Source organism: Adiantum capillus-veneris, chromosome 12 (genome assembly GCF_014529385.1).
Source record: "Adiantum capillus-veneris isolate H3 chromosome 12, ASM1452938v2, whole genome shotgun sequence".
NCBI lineage: Eukaryota > Viridiplantae > Streptophyta > Polypodiopsida > Polypodiales > Pteridaceae > Adiantum > Adiantum capillus-veneris.
In genome coordinates this window covers 5,709,899-5,727,662 of record NC_140942.1, presented here as the reverse complement: position 1 = coordinate 5,727,662, position 17,764 = coordinate 5,709,899, and the positions used below count along the sequence as shown (strand labels likewise).

Below are 17,764 nucleotides of genomic sequence, written 5' to 3'. Positions count from 1 at the left end.
AAGCTATACGGATTTCCACGTTTTGCGTTGGTTGATGATGTGGCAATTGTACGGATTTTCGTAAATTCCGTTGGCAGCTTTTTGGCATTGCTTTTGGACCGGAAGCTTTTGAGTTTGAAGGCTTTTCATGTAAACTGCTTTTCAGGCAAAGGGCCTTTAAATATGACGTTAGGGCTCATTCTCTGGCATGCTTCCTGGAGAAGGTGCAGAGTCTGGAGTACCGGCTTGTATTGTGTTGATGCAATATAAAGAAATACCGAAAGGGGCGCCAAGGTTTGGGGCCAATACTCTCTGGGGTTGAATTCCACCACTCCGTGTCGCGTGTCGTCTTTCTCTCTCTCTCTCTCTCTCTCTCTCTCTCTCTCTCTCTCAATTCAATTGTTATTAAATGTATTTCTGTAGTGCTTCTACATCCAAAGCTCTAACTGTTAAGTCCCATGTCATGGCACTATTATTGACCATAATTGTTTTGCCAAATTGAAAAATGATCATATTTGTAGTTTGTCTCATCTTTGTCGAAAGCACGAATATCATATTCTGCAACTTTGCAAGAATTCTTGTCGAATTAAGGGTTTGCAAGGAATTCTATCACAACTTTGAGTTGTGTATGAGAAAGTAGTGAATCTTTATCTTCTTCGAGTGAAACTATTGGTAAATTCACTTGAGTTTTTTGTTGAGTGACGACCATTGGTTGGAAATTCTGCAAGGTATTCCGTTGGTTCGTTTGGAACAATAAAATCCTCCTGAAGGGATGTCGTAGATTGAGACAGAGTAGTATTTGGAGCTACATCCATCTGTAAAGGTTTATCAGTGGAACAAATAGTGTCCAAAGATTTAATTGCAGCAAGGACTGAAGTCGTACTGCAAGCTTTTGCATCTGTTTTATCCTTTGCACCGTTGAAAGTGAGCGCTGGAGTCTTCAAGTTTGAAGAATTATCATTCATAATAGCATTTGGTATATGTTCAGAGACAAAGACTTTGTTTTGCAAGGGTGATGAGGAGCTGACTTTGGTTGCGTGGAACACGGTAAAAGAAGGGGTTATGTGCTTGTTGGTTGTCACACAAGAACCAGAATCGTCTGAATCTTCAGCTTTCTCAGGGGGTTTTAAGGCTTCCAGTTCAGAAGCGAGAGGTTGAGGGAGTTGTGACCTCTTAGACCTCTGAAGAATCCTCTTGCTGTAAGGTGCATCAGAAGTTAATGTTGAACTTTGCTCAAGATGAGTGCTCCGAATTGAGCTCAAGGTTCCTTTTACTTACGGAAGGGAGAGCCTTCCGTTCCTTTAGTGAGAGAGTGCAAGTGATCACAAACAAAGTGAATGACTGTGTGAATGAAGGTGCTGAGACTGAGAGATAGAGAGAGAAGAATACGACACTAGAATGTTGTCAAACCCTCCTCCGAAGGCCCCACTCTCTATGGCGAGAGTGGTCTACTATTTATTGCACAAATCTCTACAATGCTTTGGACTTGCCGACGACGACGACGACGATGAGGACGACGACGAGACGGGCTGAAATCTGAAAACGCTAATAGCTGAAATCTGCAAATCTTGTATCTGCTGAATTCTGACTCTATGTCGATGACGACGATGCAATGACGACGCGCTGAAAACGCAGATGCTGAAATCTGCGTTTTCTGGGCTGAAACTGCAAACTTCGATGGATCTGACCGTGCGGCGAGGATCTGCTGCGGGAAGGTGAGATCCGTGAGGTTCGGGCTCTTACTGCGGTGTTTGACTGCTGAAAACTGGGGGTGATCTTGCTGAGAAGGTGCCTGTTGAACCTTGGTTCTTGCTGCCTCTTTTGCCCAAATTATGCTAGCGCTGGGTTTCTATGTACTTGACTTGCTAATTTGCCCTACCTAGTTCCCAACAAAAGTCACTGAAAAATAATAAGTAAAAAAATGTCAAAAACAGAAAAAATAGGTCTATGCATTGTAAAAATGCTCCTGATGGGTTATGATGATGATCATGCTTTGTGCAACCACAGAATATGCATCTACTCTAAGTGTCTGGTTGCCAGTTGGTGACATGGCAGGCTGCTTTTTGGGCAGTTTTTAGGCCAGATGCTTTTAAGAGTTGAATGTTTTTAGAGCTTTTGGGACTATTTTGCTTTTGAGTTTACAGCTTTTGGGGCTCTGCTTTTGGCATCCCTTGTAAGAATAAAGAGACCCTTAGGCCTTACTCTTCAGAGCATTTGGACGTAAGAGTTTGAGAGTAGAGGACCCTTCGGGAGTTATACTTTGCTCAAAGATTAATATAAAAGAAATACCGAAAGGGGCGCCAGTCTTTGGGACCAATCCCTTCGGGCACGGAACTACACCGGGCCATGTCGACCAAAAATTGAACTATGATTTAAGTTTTGAAGTATTTCAAGTGATTCTCTAGTGTGTCGTGTTGGATTCTCTGCTTGGGGTACCCAAGCGTGTGACACTCGCATTCTCAATCAACTGCGCCATATTCATGACAGTAGTCTTTGTCCAATAGTCCTTGATTTTCTTGAGCAATCCGTAGCAGTACTTCTCAATATGTTTTGACAATGGCACAAACCTATAGGGGGTTACTGGTAACAATGCGGCCCAGAACTGTTTATTGTACTCTTCCAGTTTCGCACACTGTTTAGCATTCAACTCATGCCATTCTGTCATCACATCCACTTCAAAAGTGTTTGTAAGCCATGCAAGTGCAAAAAGCTGTTTTAATGTTGTTGGGGTTTGACCTTGATTCAACAATGCGGTCCACTATTGAAGCGCATTCCTTTTCAAAAAAGTGGTAGCCTTGCGGATCTTTGAAGACTCTGTGTCACGTGACACATCCAGCCCTATGTGTCCGTGGACAAGCTACACCATAACAGGGTTTCAGTCAGTCCAATCAGTCTAGATTAGAAGTGATATGGCACTTTTGTGAGTCTATTCGTAGACCGTGCATGCCCAGTCACTTAGCATAGATGCATATCCTCTTGTAGCACACAACATGATCATCAGTATTCCCATCAGAATCCATTAGAATGAGTTAGGGGATTTTTCTAGTGATTTTAGCCTATTTTCCCTATTTTTGACATTTTTCACTCATTAATTCAAGTGACTTCCCAACAAAAGTAGGTAGGGCAATTTTGCTAAGAAAATATATAAGCAAACCCAAGTTAGCACTAAATGGCAGAAGAGGCAGCAGGAGCACATGCTCAACAGGCACCTTCTCAGCAAGAACCCATCAGCACCCACAAGCACCTGGCGTTTTGGTCAACCCTCATCGCCGAGATTTCAGCCTAGCGTTTTGTAGCCTCACCATCAACCCCTAGCCTCGCGTTTTCAGTTTTGGCATCGCCTGGCGTTTCAGACTTGCTATCATTGCCACAGTCCCAGCCAGCCAGCGTTTTTACTAATGCTACCAGATCTGCCAGCGTTTCCATTTTCAGCCTCATTTGCAGCAGATGGTTCAGCGTTTTCAGCATTCAATACAGCAGCCGATTCAGCCCTAAAGATTTGCAGAAGATCGTCATTTTCAGCCTTCAAAAACGCAGCCAAAACAGCGTTTCCAGCCACCCCGAAACAGTCCCAGATTTCCAGCCATAGCGTTTTTATGGACAGCAGATAGAAAACCGCAGATTTCAGCCCTTAAGTCATTGTGGTCGTCCTCGTCGTCGTCACCGACATAGTCCCAAGTTGCATCAGTCCATTGCATTGTCATTGTACCACTTTGTGCAATCATTGCATCGTCATTGTACCACTTTGTGCAATCATAAGTAGACCACTCTCGTCGACGAGAGTGGGGCCTTTGGAGGAGGGTTTTACAACGTCTCTGGTGTCGTATCTCTCTATGTCTCAGTCTCATACACTGGCACGCACAGTGTCCATTTACTTTGTTTGTGATCATAGCACTTTCCATTAAGAACAGAAGGCTCTACCTTCCATAAGAACAAAAGGAACCTTGAGCACAGTTCGGAGCACTCATCTTGAGCAAAGCGCAAACATTCATTCCGCTGCACCTAACATTGGTATCTGAGCTTTGGCAGTGTTCTGTATCACTCAAGGAAAGAACCACAAGAATCACAAGATTTTTTTTTGCTTGTTGCGGTTGCACGAACCCAAGTTCGCTTGGGCGTGTCGATTCCTAATCGTGTTTTTTAAAGAGTGACAGGAATCCCAAGAAAGAAGGGCTTGTCCAGCCTCCCCTTTTGTCTCTTTTTACTCATTGAGAGCGGACCGTGCACTTAGCGGCCGGCCAATCGACGTGAGGTGGGAAAAAGCAACCTTGGTGTGAGCGCAAGGCCGCCAAGGGGTGCGCCCGTGGAGAAGAGTAGAACTCGGGTGAAGAGAAGATCCTTCTTAAACACGATTTGCAAGCAAAAGAAAACCTCAAGAATCTCAAGAACCTCAAGACCCTCAAAAACCCAAGTTCCTCGTGAACTTAAAAACCAAAGATCATAGTGCATGGTCGTCACCCGAAGCGGAATGGATACTTCGCATACAGGTGATGAGCATGAGAGAGACGACGAAGGATTCTACCCACAGGAGTTTTTTCCAACCCTCCCCCTTCGCCATCTATGCCACTAGTTGGACCCACGTCTATGGAGGCGATGCTCAAGTCGATGTTGGACATGATGGCACAACAATAAGAAACGAATCGAGTTGCGTTGGCACAACTCGCAAGCAAAGCAGAACAACAAGAAGCTAAGGACCGTGAGCGCGATGAAAGAAACACAAGACTTGCCACACAACAAGAAGACAATCGCCTTGCTTTAGAACTCGAGCGCGACGAACGCAAAGAAAGAAAACAACAAAGAAAGGCGGAAGAGGCAGCACGAAGCGCGGTCTTTGAGGCCGAGCGTGCAGCTCAAAGAGTGGCTTTGGAGATCGAGTGTGAGGCTCAACGAGATCTACGCACTCAAGAATTGATTCGACAAGTACTTGCCTCGAAATCCGAACCTCCCAAAGATCGTGGGAGTTCCTCAGGTGGCGCAAGCCACGATGCGGATTCCAACAACTCAGTCACAGAGAAGTTGACTTTCAGTAAGTATGATGGTAAGATGGATGCTACGGTTATTGATTCTTGGTTGCATCAATTTAATGCTTATTTTGCGACAACTTAATGCTTATTTTGCGACAATTTAATGCTTAGGAAATAACAAAGTTTTGACGGTAGCTATGTACCTTGCCGGTGATGCCATCAATTGGTACCACGCATGTCAAGAGGCACAGCTAGCCGCGCACCCAGAGGAAGCCGACGAATTCACGCCTCTCTTTTAGTTTGGCTGATTTCCAAGACAAGCTCAAGGCATGGTTTATGCCACCTCAGTACCTCGCTCGATTGAAGGACGATTGGCGCGCTCTCAAGCAAAATGGTATGCCGGTTATGTCTTTTCCTAATCGTGTTTTGCAGCTAGGTACCCAATTATGCAAGTCGGATGATGAACGCAAAGAGGCATTCCTTTTCGGATTAGACGACTATATCAAGTTTGATGTAGAAGTCTTCGACCCAATCGATCTCAACAAGGCGGTAGCGATTGCTCTCGCACAGGAGATGAAGAGGTCCACAAGTACCTCGCAGACTTCTCAGAACCCTCAGAACGGTAAGAATGGTAAGAACGGTAACTCTTCTAACCAATCTTCCAACAGTCTCTCAGAAAAGAATTCCTCCAATGAATCTAAGGGTAAGGCTAACACAATTGCTAAACCTAAGCTTACTCCAGATGAAAAGGTAGCACAAGGAATTGTAGGAGGATACATCACGTCGGAAGAGCAAAGCACTTATTCTAAGGAAGGTCGTTGTTTTCATTGTCACTTTAAGGGTCACTTAAAAAGAACATGTCCTAAGCTTGAATCGAATGAATCTAAAGAATCCACAGAACCCACTTCCTCTGTCAATGCAATGAATGATAACACGAGTGTGCCCCAAGTTTCTCATGACCCTCCCATTGATGATTCGCTCATTAAATGTTATGGTCGTACGTTGGGGCAGCGTTTTGTCATATTGTTTGACGTAGGTAGTATGCATGATGTGATCAGTCCCTCTCTTGTTGCGAGAGCCCGCCTCAAAGTTAGTCAGAGATCTCCTATCGAGGTCTCTGGTTTTCTTTCCGGTATGGACGCTCTCATCACGGAGGAGTGCCTTGATGTGTTGTTTGCAATTCAAAAAGCTGCCTTCACTAGAAGATTTGTTGTTCCTCCTCTCTCAGGATGTGATATGATTTTGGGCATTCGATGGTTTCGTGATAATAACTCTCTCATTGATTGGGAGGCTAACACTTTCACTCTCAATGCCAAAAGTGATTCTCCCATTGTCATTCATTGAGAGGACATTGTTCATTCTCCATCTCTCATTGCAAAAACCGAAAGGGGCGCCAGTCTTTGGGGCCAATATCTCTAGGCACGGAACTCCGCCGGGCCAGTGCAAATCTATTGTGATATGTGAATTGTTTTGAAGTAGTTATTTGGTGCTGTCGCGATTGATTTTTGACTTGGAGTGTCCAAGTCTGTTACAACGGAAGGGTCTGACGCATAGCGTGCTCATTACTCCCTTGACCATTCACAAATGGTTCCTGTTTAGGTAAAGCAAATTGCCTTGGATCAATGGACACCGCTGGTTGCTCAACCACATGGGCTTTCCCTCGAGCATCACGAGTCCTCTGTGCATTGGAAATCTCCTTTTCCTGCAACGGCTTAGTCATGCCTTGTGTCGGAGCCTGAAAACCTTGTGTCGGAGCCTGTAAATCTTGTGTAGGAGCTTGCAAGAAATCGTGGATCCTTGGCTTGTTAGCCAACTGCTGAAACATTTCCATGCAACTACGCAGTCGAGAGCTTTGAACAACCTGTCCTCTTCTTGAAGAGTTGAAGGAACTTTCTCTGTGTCATGTGAGGAAGATCCCTCTTCAGGAACTTGGTCTCTCTTCTTTGCCATAACGACAAGCTCTGTGTTTCTTTCTCTCACAACAATCCACGTTGCACTTTTTGGAGAAAAAGTGACTATCCTGTCGATGGAACCATAGAACCGGCCTGTACACCGTAGAGGGTGGTACTGATTCAATTACCTGTTAACTTTACACAGAGCACTGGGAAGAAAACAGAACACAGATGCGTCGAGCGACTAGAATGTCACTGCGCAGGCACACGAGACCGACACCCTGTAGACCCCAAAGACTGGCGCCCCTCTCGGTATTTCTTTATTCAATTGAAAATAGACTATCCAATCACTTAGATCAAAGTCTCACAAAGCTGTCCAAACCTGGCGAGGGCTGAAATTGCAGGTTTTTGGGCCCATTTTCGCGAGAGGGGCTGATTTTGAACTTCAGTGTGCTACAGTGTGTGTGTGAGTAGTGGGTGCAGGTGATCACAGCTTTAATTGAAAGCTTGCCTTCTCCCTTGCTCTATGTAGCGCGACGATTTGCTCTCATGCATCTCTCTCCCCCCTTTGTACATATGGTAATGCCCCACTAGTTGGGCTTCTCAGATGACCATGTACAGGTCGGGGGGTTTTATGCGCGTTTGCCAAGGCAAGAGCCTTCTATACAGGAACCAGATTAGCTAATTGCTAATCCCCTTCAGGTACACACAGTTCCATGTCCAAGGAATGCGAAAACGGAGAGTTTTCTCGTCTGAAAACTCGTCCAATTTATAGGGAAACTGTTCCATTGCGTGCGGGAGCACCTGAGACACGTGTAGGCGTGATCGTTCCGCCCAAAACGATCCAAAACAGAGAATTACAGCCTGCTGTGTTTTTCTGCAGGCTTAGGGTTTCACACCTAAACTGCAGAACAAGACCGGGGGAGCCTCGGGATGCTTAAAGAGGGCTTTGGGTACCTGACAGTGTTAAAACAGGAAATTACAGCACGCTGAAATTGACCTGCAGCTCAGTGGAAAGTTTCCTAACTACAAGGAAAAGTGTCCTTGACGTGTACTTTGACTTACAGAGGGTTTGCGCCGTTATGTTGGCGAAATTGGGTCAAAAACCTGCAATTACAGCCATGGACAGATATGCACAGCTTGGTGAGAGATATGTGAAAGTTGCTCGGGTCGTCTATTCGCAATAACTATAAAGAAATATTGAGAGGGGCGCAGTCTTTGGGGCCAACAGGTGTCGGTGTCTGCCTGGTAGCGCTCTAGCCTCTAGCCGTGTGTGTTTGAAGTGTCAATTCCCATTACAGGTTTTTATTTGCAAAGTTTCCCTATGTCCTAAAGTCTAAAGTAAAGTTTCGGGTGAAAGCCAAAGTCTACCGCCCTACGGGCTGGTTTCATGGGTCCACACATCCTTCGTACAGGGACCCTTCATACAGGCTCACAAGGGTGCCAAAACATTTCCTAGGTTGTCCTAAACCCTAGAAATAGGTGGTAGCTTGCACATAGCATTATATGTGCACGTGACAGAAGACCTCAAATTTTAGAGAATTTTCACTTCGGCATGGTTAACAGAAGAATATAAAGAAGATGTCATCATGGCTTGGCATCATGTGAGAATGAAAAAGGAAGACACTTTGGTTACCTATTGCCAGAGGTTTTAGGATACCTTTTTGCCAGTGTTCTCTTTTTGGAGGATCACTCTTAAGGAGTAGATTGAGCTGAGGGGTTTTGGTGCAAATTACCAAAAGAGATTCACGGTATTTCCTAAAGCAAAAGTCAGAATCCATTCAGAGGCTTATGGGGCATGCCAAAGAAGGTTTTTGTATGCATGCCTGCTCATTGACCTATCCTTCGAACATTGGCCCTCAACAAGGCAAGAGTGTTTCAAGGGAAAGCAAAATCAGAAGAAAAGGCTCAAATTGACAGAAGAGCAGTGTGTTGAGTACTTCCAAGTGGGCAAGTGTTATGATTGTGGTGAAGAGAGACACACATCTTTGCAAAGTGTCCAAAGAAAGAAGAAGAAGAAGAAGAAGATTGTTTTAACCAAGAGAACCAGCTGATAGTTCATCAAAGAGTTTCGATGATTCAGAATGATGTGTCGATGGACTGGGAGGGACAATGCAACAACCAACAAGTCCCAGGACACAAGAAAAAGAACAGAATGGTAAGTTAGTTCCATCGATAGTTTGATCGACAATCTGATCAAGAGCGGGCTTTTCCGACTCTCAATGCAAAGTTGATGGGAGAGGTTGTACCTTTAGGCTTTTGGATTTTTAGTAGTGTCTATTCCTTAAGTGCACGTTGAATCAACAGGTTGATCTAGTGCAGTGCGTGTTGCACAAGAGGGGAGCCACTTCACTCCTTTGTCACAATTACCTAGATTGAATAAAGTCATCAATTTGTCCTTGAGATTTTAGGGATACTGATGATCTCACAATATTCTGCGGAATGACTTTATGAAATATGTACATTGACTTGGAAATTTTATAGATTGAATCGATGACATGTGCTCTTTCATGTGTGTATTGATAGACTATATGTGGAGAAAGATGAAATGTTCGCAGCATTTTGTCTGAGGAATGATGTGATGAATTTACTGCATCTAGACATCTGTTAGAGATCGGTGAGATTTGGATTGTGATGGCTACACGAATGTGAGTTTAGTGCATCGAGATTTCTACCTCGATGAGATGACTGGATACTGTTGCTAGGGCATCAAGAGTTTCGGAAGGATGAGATGCCTATACAAAGATCAAGGTGCATCAAGAGTTCTTGACTAGATGAGATGACTAGATTAGATGGTTGAACCTCGGTGTTCATTGTGAACTAAGTGTTGGTCTGGAGAAATGCATGCTTTGTGAATGTATTATCTTGTGGGGATAGTTATGGGCATGGTTTGCTTGAAATGTGAGAAAGGATACGAGTGATAAGATTTAGTGGATCAAGACATCCGTGAAAAGATCAACACGGTCTGGATGTGATTGCTAAATATATTGCAATGATCATGATTTGTATCTAGGACCTCGACATAAAATTTGTTGATCAGTGACTTATGTCTTTGTGCAAGCGTTGGAAGTGTGTAGCTTGGTGCATGAGTACATAGAATTAGTATCTACTAAGCTAGTTTTTGGTCTTTGTCTGTTTTGTAGGCGTAATCAAGGAAAATTACAATTCTTTCAAGAGGGGATTATGTCACAAGTTTGTGACATGGCATGCCCAACTTAAAAGATTGGCTGAGAGGACCAGGGAGTTAAGAGTTTAAAAACTCTAACCCAAACCAACTGGAAGATGCTGGCCGAGGGGCCTAACCTCTGATAAGGACAAAATCATAAAGGCTGGCTAGATTTCCAAAGATTGCACTGAACTGCCACGGGGCACTCTTGTCCGGATTTCCGCGTTTTGCTATGGCAGATTTTACGCAATGCTTTTGGATGCAAGTGCTTTTGGAGACCAATGCTTTTGGATCTGAAGCTTTTGGGGCTCCGCTTTTGGGCATCCCAATTTTATAAGAGTCCTCTGGACCACTCTCTTGCAGAGCATCTAGATGCAGAGTCTCGGAGAGTTGGACCTTCGGGATTTGTACCTTTGTGATTGGCAATTGATAAAGAAATATCGGAATGGGCGCCAGTAGCCAGTCTTTGGGACCACTGCATCTGGGAACGAACTTCGCCGTTCCGTGTCGACTCTCCTCTTCTCTCTCTCTCGCTCTCTTTATTCAAGTTTAGTGGAATTATTTGCAGTTTCTGTTCATGTGTTGCTTTTGATTTCTTGCTTGGGTGTGTCGAAGTCTGTAACAACTTTCCTCAACGTCTCTTTCCACTGTCTCAAGCTCATCAAAGTCTTTTGTTGCCATGATCTCTTTGTCCACATATTGCTATTCCTCTTCCTCTTCCTCCTCTTCTTCGCGAAGATGAGAAGTTATTGTTTCAATAGTCGATTACTACAATTCTGGACCGGATTGCTCTGAGAAGAACAATTGCTTGAGCTTTGAAACCACTATAACCAACAAGTTACCTTGACAAGGCGGTAGAAAACAGATATAGAAAACACTTGAACTTGGAAAGAGATGTGGATGCAGTACACAAGAGACACGGAGTGGCGGAGTTCCACTTTGAGAAGCATTGGTCTCTCAACTGTACAAGGAAAGGAATATACAAGTGAACTGTGGATGATTGCTGTGATTGAAATTCTCCCTTAAGTTCCAAGGTTGCATTCCAAACTCGTATTTATCATTCTTCCCATATCGTACGATAAATACGCGTACTGGTATTAGTACTTAACGTACTGGTTGTTACTATTACGTACTCATTAGTACACACACATGCATGTAATTTAGGTTGTAGACATTTGTATGTATATATGCATATGTGTGCATGAATGTCGGTGTGTATGCATGTTTTTTTACATGGATGCAACCATGTACATGTATTTGTAATCAATACTTAACATATTTTTCGTACGGGTAGTGATTACCCATACTGTACAATGTTTTTTGTCCTTTTTTTCATACCTATCCACCCACCTTGCCCTAAACACACTTCAATTGGAATGACAACTTAATTTTGTAGTTATATTTCCAAGTTGTGACAAATGCATGGATGGGTGGCCATTCATATCATAAGAGACCTTCAAGTCTCAAGCAAAATAATTGTGTATGAATTTGTGGCATGTGAAATGATCTGACCTACAAGCTCCACTCTTCATCATATTAGGTACCTTGTTCATAATTGTAAATTTTTGGTGTAATAGATAGCTTGTTGTAGTGTGGTGCATGGAGTTGTCCAGCTTTACATGCGTATGTGTTTGTGTGTGCGCGCGCATGAGCTTGTATGTAAGCAAGCATTCACTTTTACAATTATTGTGTGCTGTATTTTGTGTCTGTGTGACATACATATGTGCTGTATTTTGTGTGTGGGATATATTTGCTGTGTTGTGCTGCCGATTATTATCTACCAAATGGTTCACTCACTGGATCCAATGAATTTTATGTAGTTAGGGACTTCATTTTGCTTATCCCACTTATCATCAGTGTCTATATGCTTTCAATGTTGCATTTTCTCCTAACCAGGAGTTTTTTTCGTAGGTGGGCAGGAACTGGCAAGTATAATAAATTTTACGAGGAAGGCATTTACGAGTGTGCTGGTTGTGGGACGCCGCTGTACAAATCAACAACTAAATTTGACTCTGGTTGTGGTTGGCCAGCTTTCTACGAGGGGCTCCCTGCCGCCATCAATGAAACTGTATGTTATGAACATCTCGAGGCTCTTTTTATGCTTTAAAAGACAGGAGTTTACGAGAGCAAATAAGATGTGTGTGTGTGTGTGTGTGTGAGTGCGTGCACGCGTGCATGTGCTTGCGCGTGCACGAGAGAGCTGCCCTCGCAAGCCCTTGCGCGTCGCTTTACCCTCGAGAGCCCTATGCGACCTGCGAGTCCTTGCGCGTTCATATGCTTGGTGTGGTCTCTGCACCTACGCGTTCCTGTCGGAGCTGTTGCCCTCGTCGGCAGCGTTGGGCAGCCAGCAACTTCTGGCAGATCTGTGGGTGTGTGTGTGTGTGTGTGTGTGTGTGATTGAGGTGTGTGGTGTGTAAACCTCTGCCCTACGCGATGTAATGGGACGGCACCACGTGCCAAGGGAAAGAAGTGACTGAAAAAACTTTAAGCACTTCAAATAACAATTGAACTGAAAGAGATGCACGACACACGAGAGGTGGAGTGGCAAAGTTCCACCCCAATAAAGCACTAACCCCAAACCCTGGCGTAACGCCCCTTTTGGTATTTCTTTATATTGCTTCAACAAGGTAGAATCCAGTGGAACTTTGCTCTGCATCACCCGCTGGGTAGAATGCCAGAGGAAGAGCTCGGACCTCTTACTTAAAGGCCCTTGGCCTCTAAAAGCAGTTTACAGTGAAAAGCTTCATACTAAAAGCATTTGGTCTAAAAGCAATTGATCCAAAAGATGCCAGTAAAAAATCCATACAGCAGTCAGCAGTGCAAAACGCGGATGTCCGTACAACTGCCATGCCAACATGTCAGTGCGAATTGCGGAGTCTCAGTCATGCCACATCATCAACTGCTTGCGCACAAGTTTCTGTGTGTGTGGGGGCCTGTCTTTATTATTTTGTAGACCCTAGGCACTCTCTTAATAATCTGCCCCACTCGGCGAGGATCTGTAAGTTCTTTTGCTTCTTCTACTGCTTCTAGGGTTTAGACCCCTCGGACGGGATCTGCAGGCTGGCTTAGGTCTTCAATGGCTTGACACGTCAGAAAATTGTGACATCCCCCCTTCTTGAAAGAAGAGTAATTGTCCGCGAGTACAGTACATCTGCAAAACAACTCAAGTTAGCTCAAAAATATCCGAGGGACATTCCGAGGCACAATCAATTTTCTCATTCTAGATCGGAGCTCTTTATTTTCTGGCGAAGGAAAATTTGCCATCGCACCAAGACCGCGCTGAATTTTAACGGGTCAATGGTTGACACATTACAATGGAACACAAATGCTCACATATGCATGTTACAAGACACAACGAATCGCGCTGTTGAGCACTCTTCCGAGACAAACATTATGTGGCATGACTCTACTGAATGACTGCCTCGTCACTCCCCCGCAAATAACCTAAAAAAGTCTGTGCCCCGAGCTCAGAGGACTGATACAACCAAATGCTCCCCAGACCGCAGCCTTCGTTGCTTGGAGGTTTCAAGCATACAACTAGACGCTCCCCAGACACTCTGTTTGCAGCGTTCCGAGGTTTTCAAGCATACAACGAAACGCTTTCCAGAGACCTAGTCTCCATCATTTCGAGGTTTCAGACATTATCAAACATCACTCCACTCGGGAGTAAATCACAAATCATTGAAACCAATACTTGTGGAATGCTCCCTCTCTTCCATCAAAACAGCCTGGCAGTTTCAAACCTGCGTGTAGCAAAAATCCACTTTATTTACATTGCTCTACACCATGAGAGAAGCCGTGCTGATTTGCATACAACGCCAGATACTCTTGGCTCTCCTGGTCGTGCACAGTTCCTTCGCATAGACATGACGAGACTCAGGTGGCTTGCTCACAGAGAGAGATGATGATGTATTTACGTCCTCGGGGGGCCAAAATGACCCATGGGACCCAAAATCTCATATATGAGACTCCCCCCTTCCCATGTGAAGGAGGGGGCGTGTCATGATTCTGTGGTGATCTTGTTTGTGAGTGTGGTGTGATGTTCTAGCACTTTGGCAAGATAGATGCCTGGAGCTACTGGAGAGGGATGTGTTCTTGAGAGAAGCTCCTCAAATGTAGTACAACCTTGAATAAGGTACAACCTTGAATAAGTTGAGGAAAGTCGACCCGAATGTGCGCATATGCTGGACATTCAAGGGTTACATGTGCCTCATTTTCCAATGAATTCAAGTTGCATTGAGTGCATCTCCTCATGTTTGCATCAATATTCAGCCATCCTCCCGTTTCACTTTTGAGCATGTGTGATCTTGTCCGCATCAAGGTGATGGCCCGTCTCGCACGGTAGGACATGGGTGTCCTGATATGTATTTGGGTTTCCCCGGTTTTGTATTCTTCCCAGTATCGTGTGTTTATGTGCTTGCAATAGTATTCAAACTTGGACCTGTGCATTGCATTCTTCCATTTGCTATGAAGGGCCTCAAGTAATTGTAGTTCAAAATTCAGCTCGTGCTCATGCTCGGTAACTTCCTCTACATGCATGTCCACATATGCTCCCACATTCCATTTAGAGAACCATTTCCTGATGTCCTCAACAAGGCTAGAGGTGAGAAACTTGCTTTTGTGGTTCTTTTGCAGCTTACATCCTACCTCCCATGCTATGTGAGGCAACCGGTTATTAGGCATCAACTTCACCTTCAAGAGATATCTATGCATTCTTTGCAAAGCAAGCATTTCCAATGGTCTTTGTCTAGTCTCCAATAGCATCACTGAGTATGGTGTTGTGGTTTTTATCCCCATATGTCTACATGAGCTTTTTCTAAATTTTCTCAATGTCATTCCATGTGCTGGCCGGAATACTTGGTCACCATACCTCTACCCCATACAATAGCGTTTGGACCACACACGCATTGAAAGCCATGGACTTCATTTCCCACCTTCTAGTGACGCTTTGTTTGCACATGTTTTCAAACTCGTAATACCTTGCTTGTCCTGCCTCAATTCTTGTTTTTGCACATTGCCCCCATGTATGATTCGAAGGTATAATGATGCCCAGGTATTTAAAGTTGTCAACTGCTTGAATCTCTTGCCCATCATACATAAGGGCGGGCTGATCCTTTGATTTGTGTGTACAAGTTGCCATACATTTTGTTTTTGTGACATTCACTGAGAGTCCTGTAGCTTCGCAGAAAGCATGTACCGCACCCAAAAGTTTTTGCAAAAGAGATATGCTATACGCTAAAAGAACCACATCATCAGCATAAATGAGGAGTAGCAAGGTAATGAGGCCTATGTTTGGTGCATCTGCATTATCTTGCGTCGTTTGGCATATAAAGTCCTCAAGCTCATCTATGCATAGCCCAAATAATGTTGGGGACAAAGGACACCCTTGTTTGACACCTATTGTGCTAAAAAACTCTTTGGAGAAGCCTGTTTGCATTTTCAGTTTACATCGAACCGCATAGTATGGGCGTGCCACCATGAAACCGGCCTGTTTAATCCAAAAAGGGCGGTAGACCTTAGACTTAAACCTTATTTGCTTTCACCCATTTAATTTGTCGCCCACTTTACCTGTACTTTCAAGACACAACAAACGGGAAAGGGATACATGTTGCTAGATTGCACTTGTATGAGAAGACCGACACCACATTGGCCCCTTAATAGGCGCCCCTTTCGGTATTTCTTTATTTTTTAAAAGAGGGAATAAACGCTGTGGTTCCCAACAAGCTGCCCCGCACAACCTTGGCTGAATTTCAACTGTTCTGGCCCGATTTTGGCAGCATAACTGTACTAGGACCCTTCACAGTCAGTATTCCCACGCATTGGATGACTTTCCCGACGCATACGGACACTTTGCAAAACCTGGCGAGAATCTGCAGCACGCTGAATTCTCTGTTTTCTGCCCCGAAAATGCGCCAGATCACCTTTACAATGGTCCCCTCGCGTCCCCGAACTTCTTGGGGGTATTAGGGTCCGTTTAGGGCCAAAACCCTAAACCTGCAAAAATACACAGCAGGCTGTAATTCACTGTTTCGGGCTCCGTTTTGCGTGCCGGTCGCATCCGTAGCAAGTCCTCGAGCTCCCGCACCTGTATGGCTACTTGCCCTTTGAATCGAACGAGATTTCGCACGTGAAACCTCTCCGAATCACTTGTACCTGCGGGGAATTAGCCGCTAGCTAATCCAGTACCTGTGCAAGAGGCTCTTGCCTCGGCAATTGCGCATGAACCCACACAACTGTACATTGGTCAATTGAAAAGCCCACTAGAGGGGCATAACATACTGCCATAGGGGAGAGAGAGAGCAGTGTGTAGCGTGCAAGGCATCACTCCTGGCACTGCAGTGTACATAAGAGGGAAAGGAAGCACTCCATAGCTCTCAACCTGTGACAAATTGCAAATGAAGGCCTCTCCCAGCTTAAAAATCAGCGTCCATTTTCTTGCAAGAGGAAAGTTCATGAAAATTGACACTTGGCGCATTTACAAGCATTTGTCCGTTTCGGGTTCGCCGCTTAAAAATATCTCAACCGACGCATCAATTGACTTTGCGGCAGAGTAATAAAATGTTCCCCTTGTCATTCCGGAGATAATGACGCGAACACATTTTTAGGTTCCAAAATAGAAGTTCTCTAAATTTTAGGAGATGCTGCCATTGTATCTTTCTAGGTCATCTGACCCTCTTTGTACACTGCAGCCACACCAAGAACTGAAATGTAGTCTCTGTAGCAAAGGATTCCACTTTGGCTAGTCAATGGCCCCACTTTGGCTAACCATAGTCCTTGTCCAACCTTAGTGCTCTCTTGCCCTCAAGCCTGGACTCCCTCTGAACAGTTCCACACTAGCTATGCAATGCAGGGCAGTTAGATTTCCCGAGGGGTGTTTCCAAAAAGTGAAAATGAATAAATAATAAGAAAGAAATCAACAAAAAGGATAGATAGTAGTCACACGTTGGTGACAACCGCAACCCTCAAATGCATGGGAACCCGAATGGTCTCCATGCGGGACCATAACCCATGACGAGATACCGTATCAAATGCTTTCTTAAAGTCCACAAAACAGCAGTTCATAGTTTCCCCTTTGAGTTGCGCCTCTTCCATCATAATCCGGATTGTAATCAAGTGGTCTATGGTATTATGTTTTGCTCTAAAACCTGCTTGACCGATAGCCCTCTTTCCACTGTTTTCAGCCCATGTGCTAATATCTTTTTCTATCAGACTCCCAAAAAGTTTTGCCATGCAAGAGCCCACCATGATGGTGCGGTAGTTCGTGAGTAGGTTACGGTCTCCTCCACTAAACAAAGCTTTGACCCAATTCTCTTGCCAATCTTCAGGCATACCTTGGTGAATAGCTTGATTCATTGTGCAGTGTATCCATTTCTTAGCTTCATTACCCGACCATTTCAGCATTTCGGAGTTGAAGTGCAAAATGTCAGAGGCTTTCCCAGTGGCTAGTTTTTTCAAACCTCTCAAAGCCGCTGCAAAAGTTATAGGTTCCTTAGTGTCAACCTGAATTTCAGCATTCATCATTATTTGAGCATCGGTGGGAGCATAGAGTGTTTGTGCATATACATACATTTCGTCCATGCTGAAATTTCCCAGTATATCCTCCTTTATTCCTTTCATGTTGCGCCATGCTTTCTTGGGTTCTTTCTTAAATCGAATCACCTCTTGCTCCTCCTTCAAAAGTTCACGCATCTTTCTCTTTTTCCTTTTCAGCATTCTGTATTCCTTGGCTGCATTTTCCCACTCCTTCGTGGACTTATTGAAGC

General features: G+C 44.4%; 1 protein-coding gene across 1 annotated transcript in view; it reads left to right on the top strand.

Annotated features, from left to right (window-relative positions):
- Window positions 1–17,764, top strand: part of LOC147445256 (peptide methionine sulfoxide reductase B5-like) — a 112,024-nt gene that overhangs the window by 17,685 nt on the left and 76,575 nt on the right. The window contains exon 2 of the mRNA XM_086524808.1: window positions 11,913–12,069. Within this exon, the coding sequence (XP_086380934.1) occupies window positions 11,913–12,069 (157 nt within the window). The remainder of the gene's footprint in view (window positions 1–11,912; window positions 12,070–17,764) is intronic.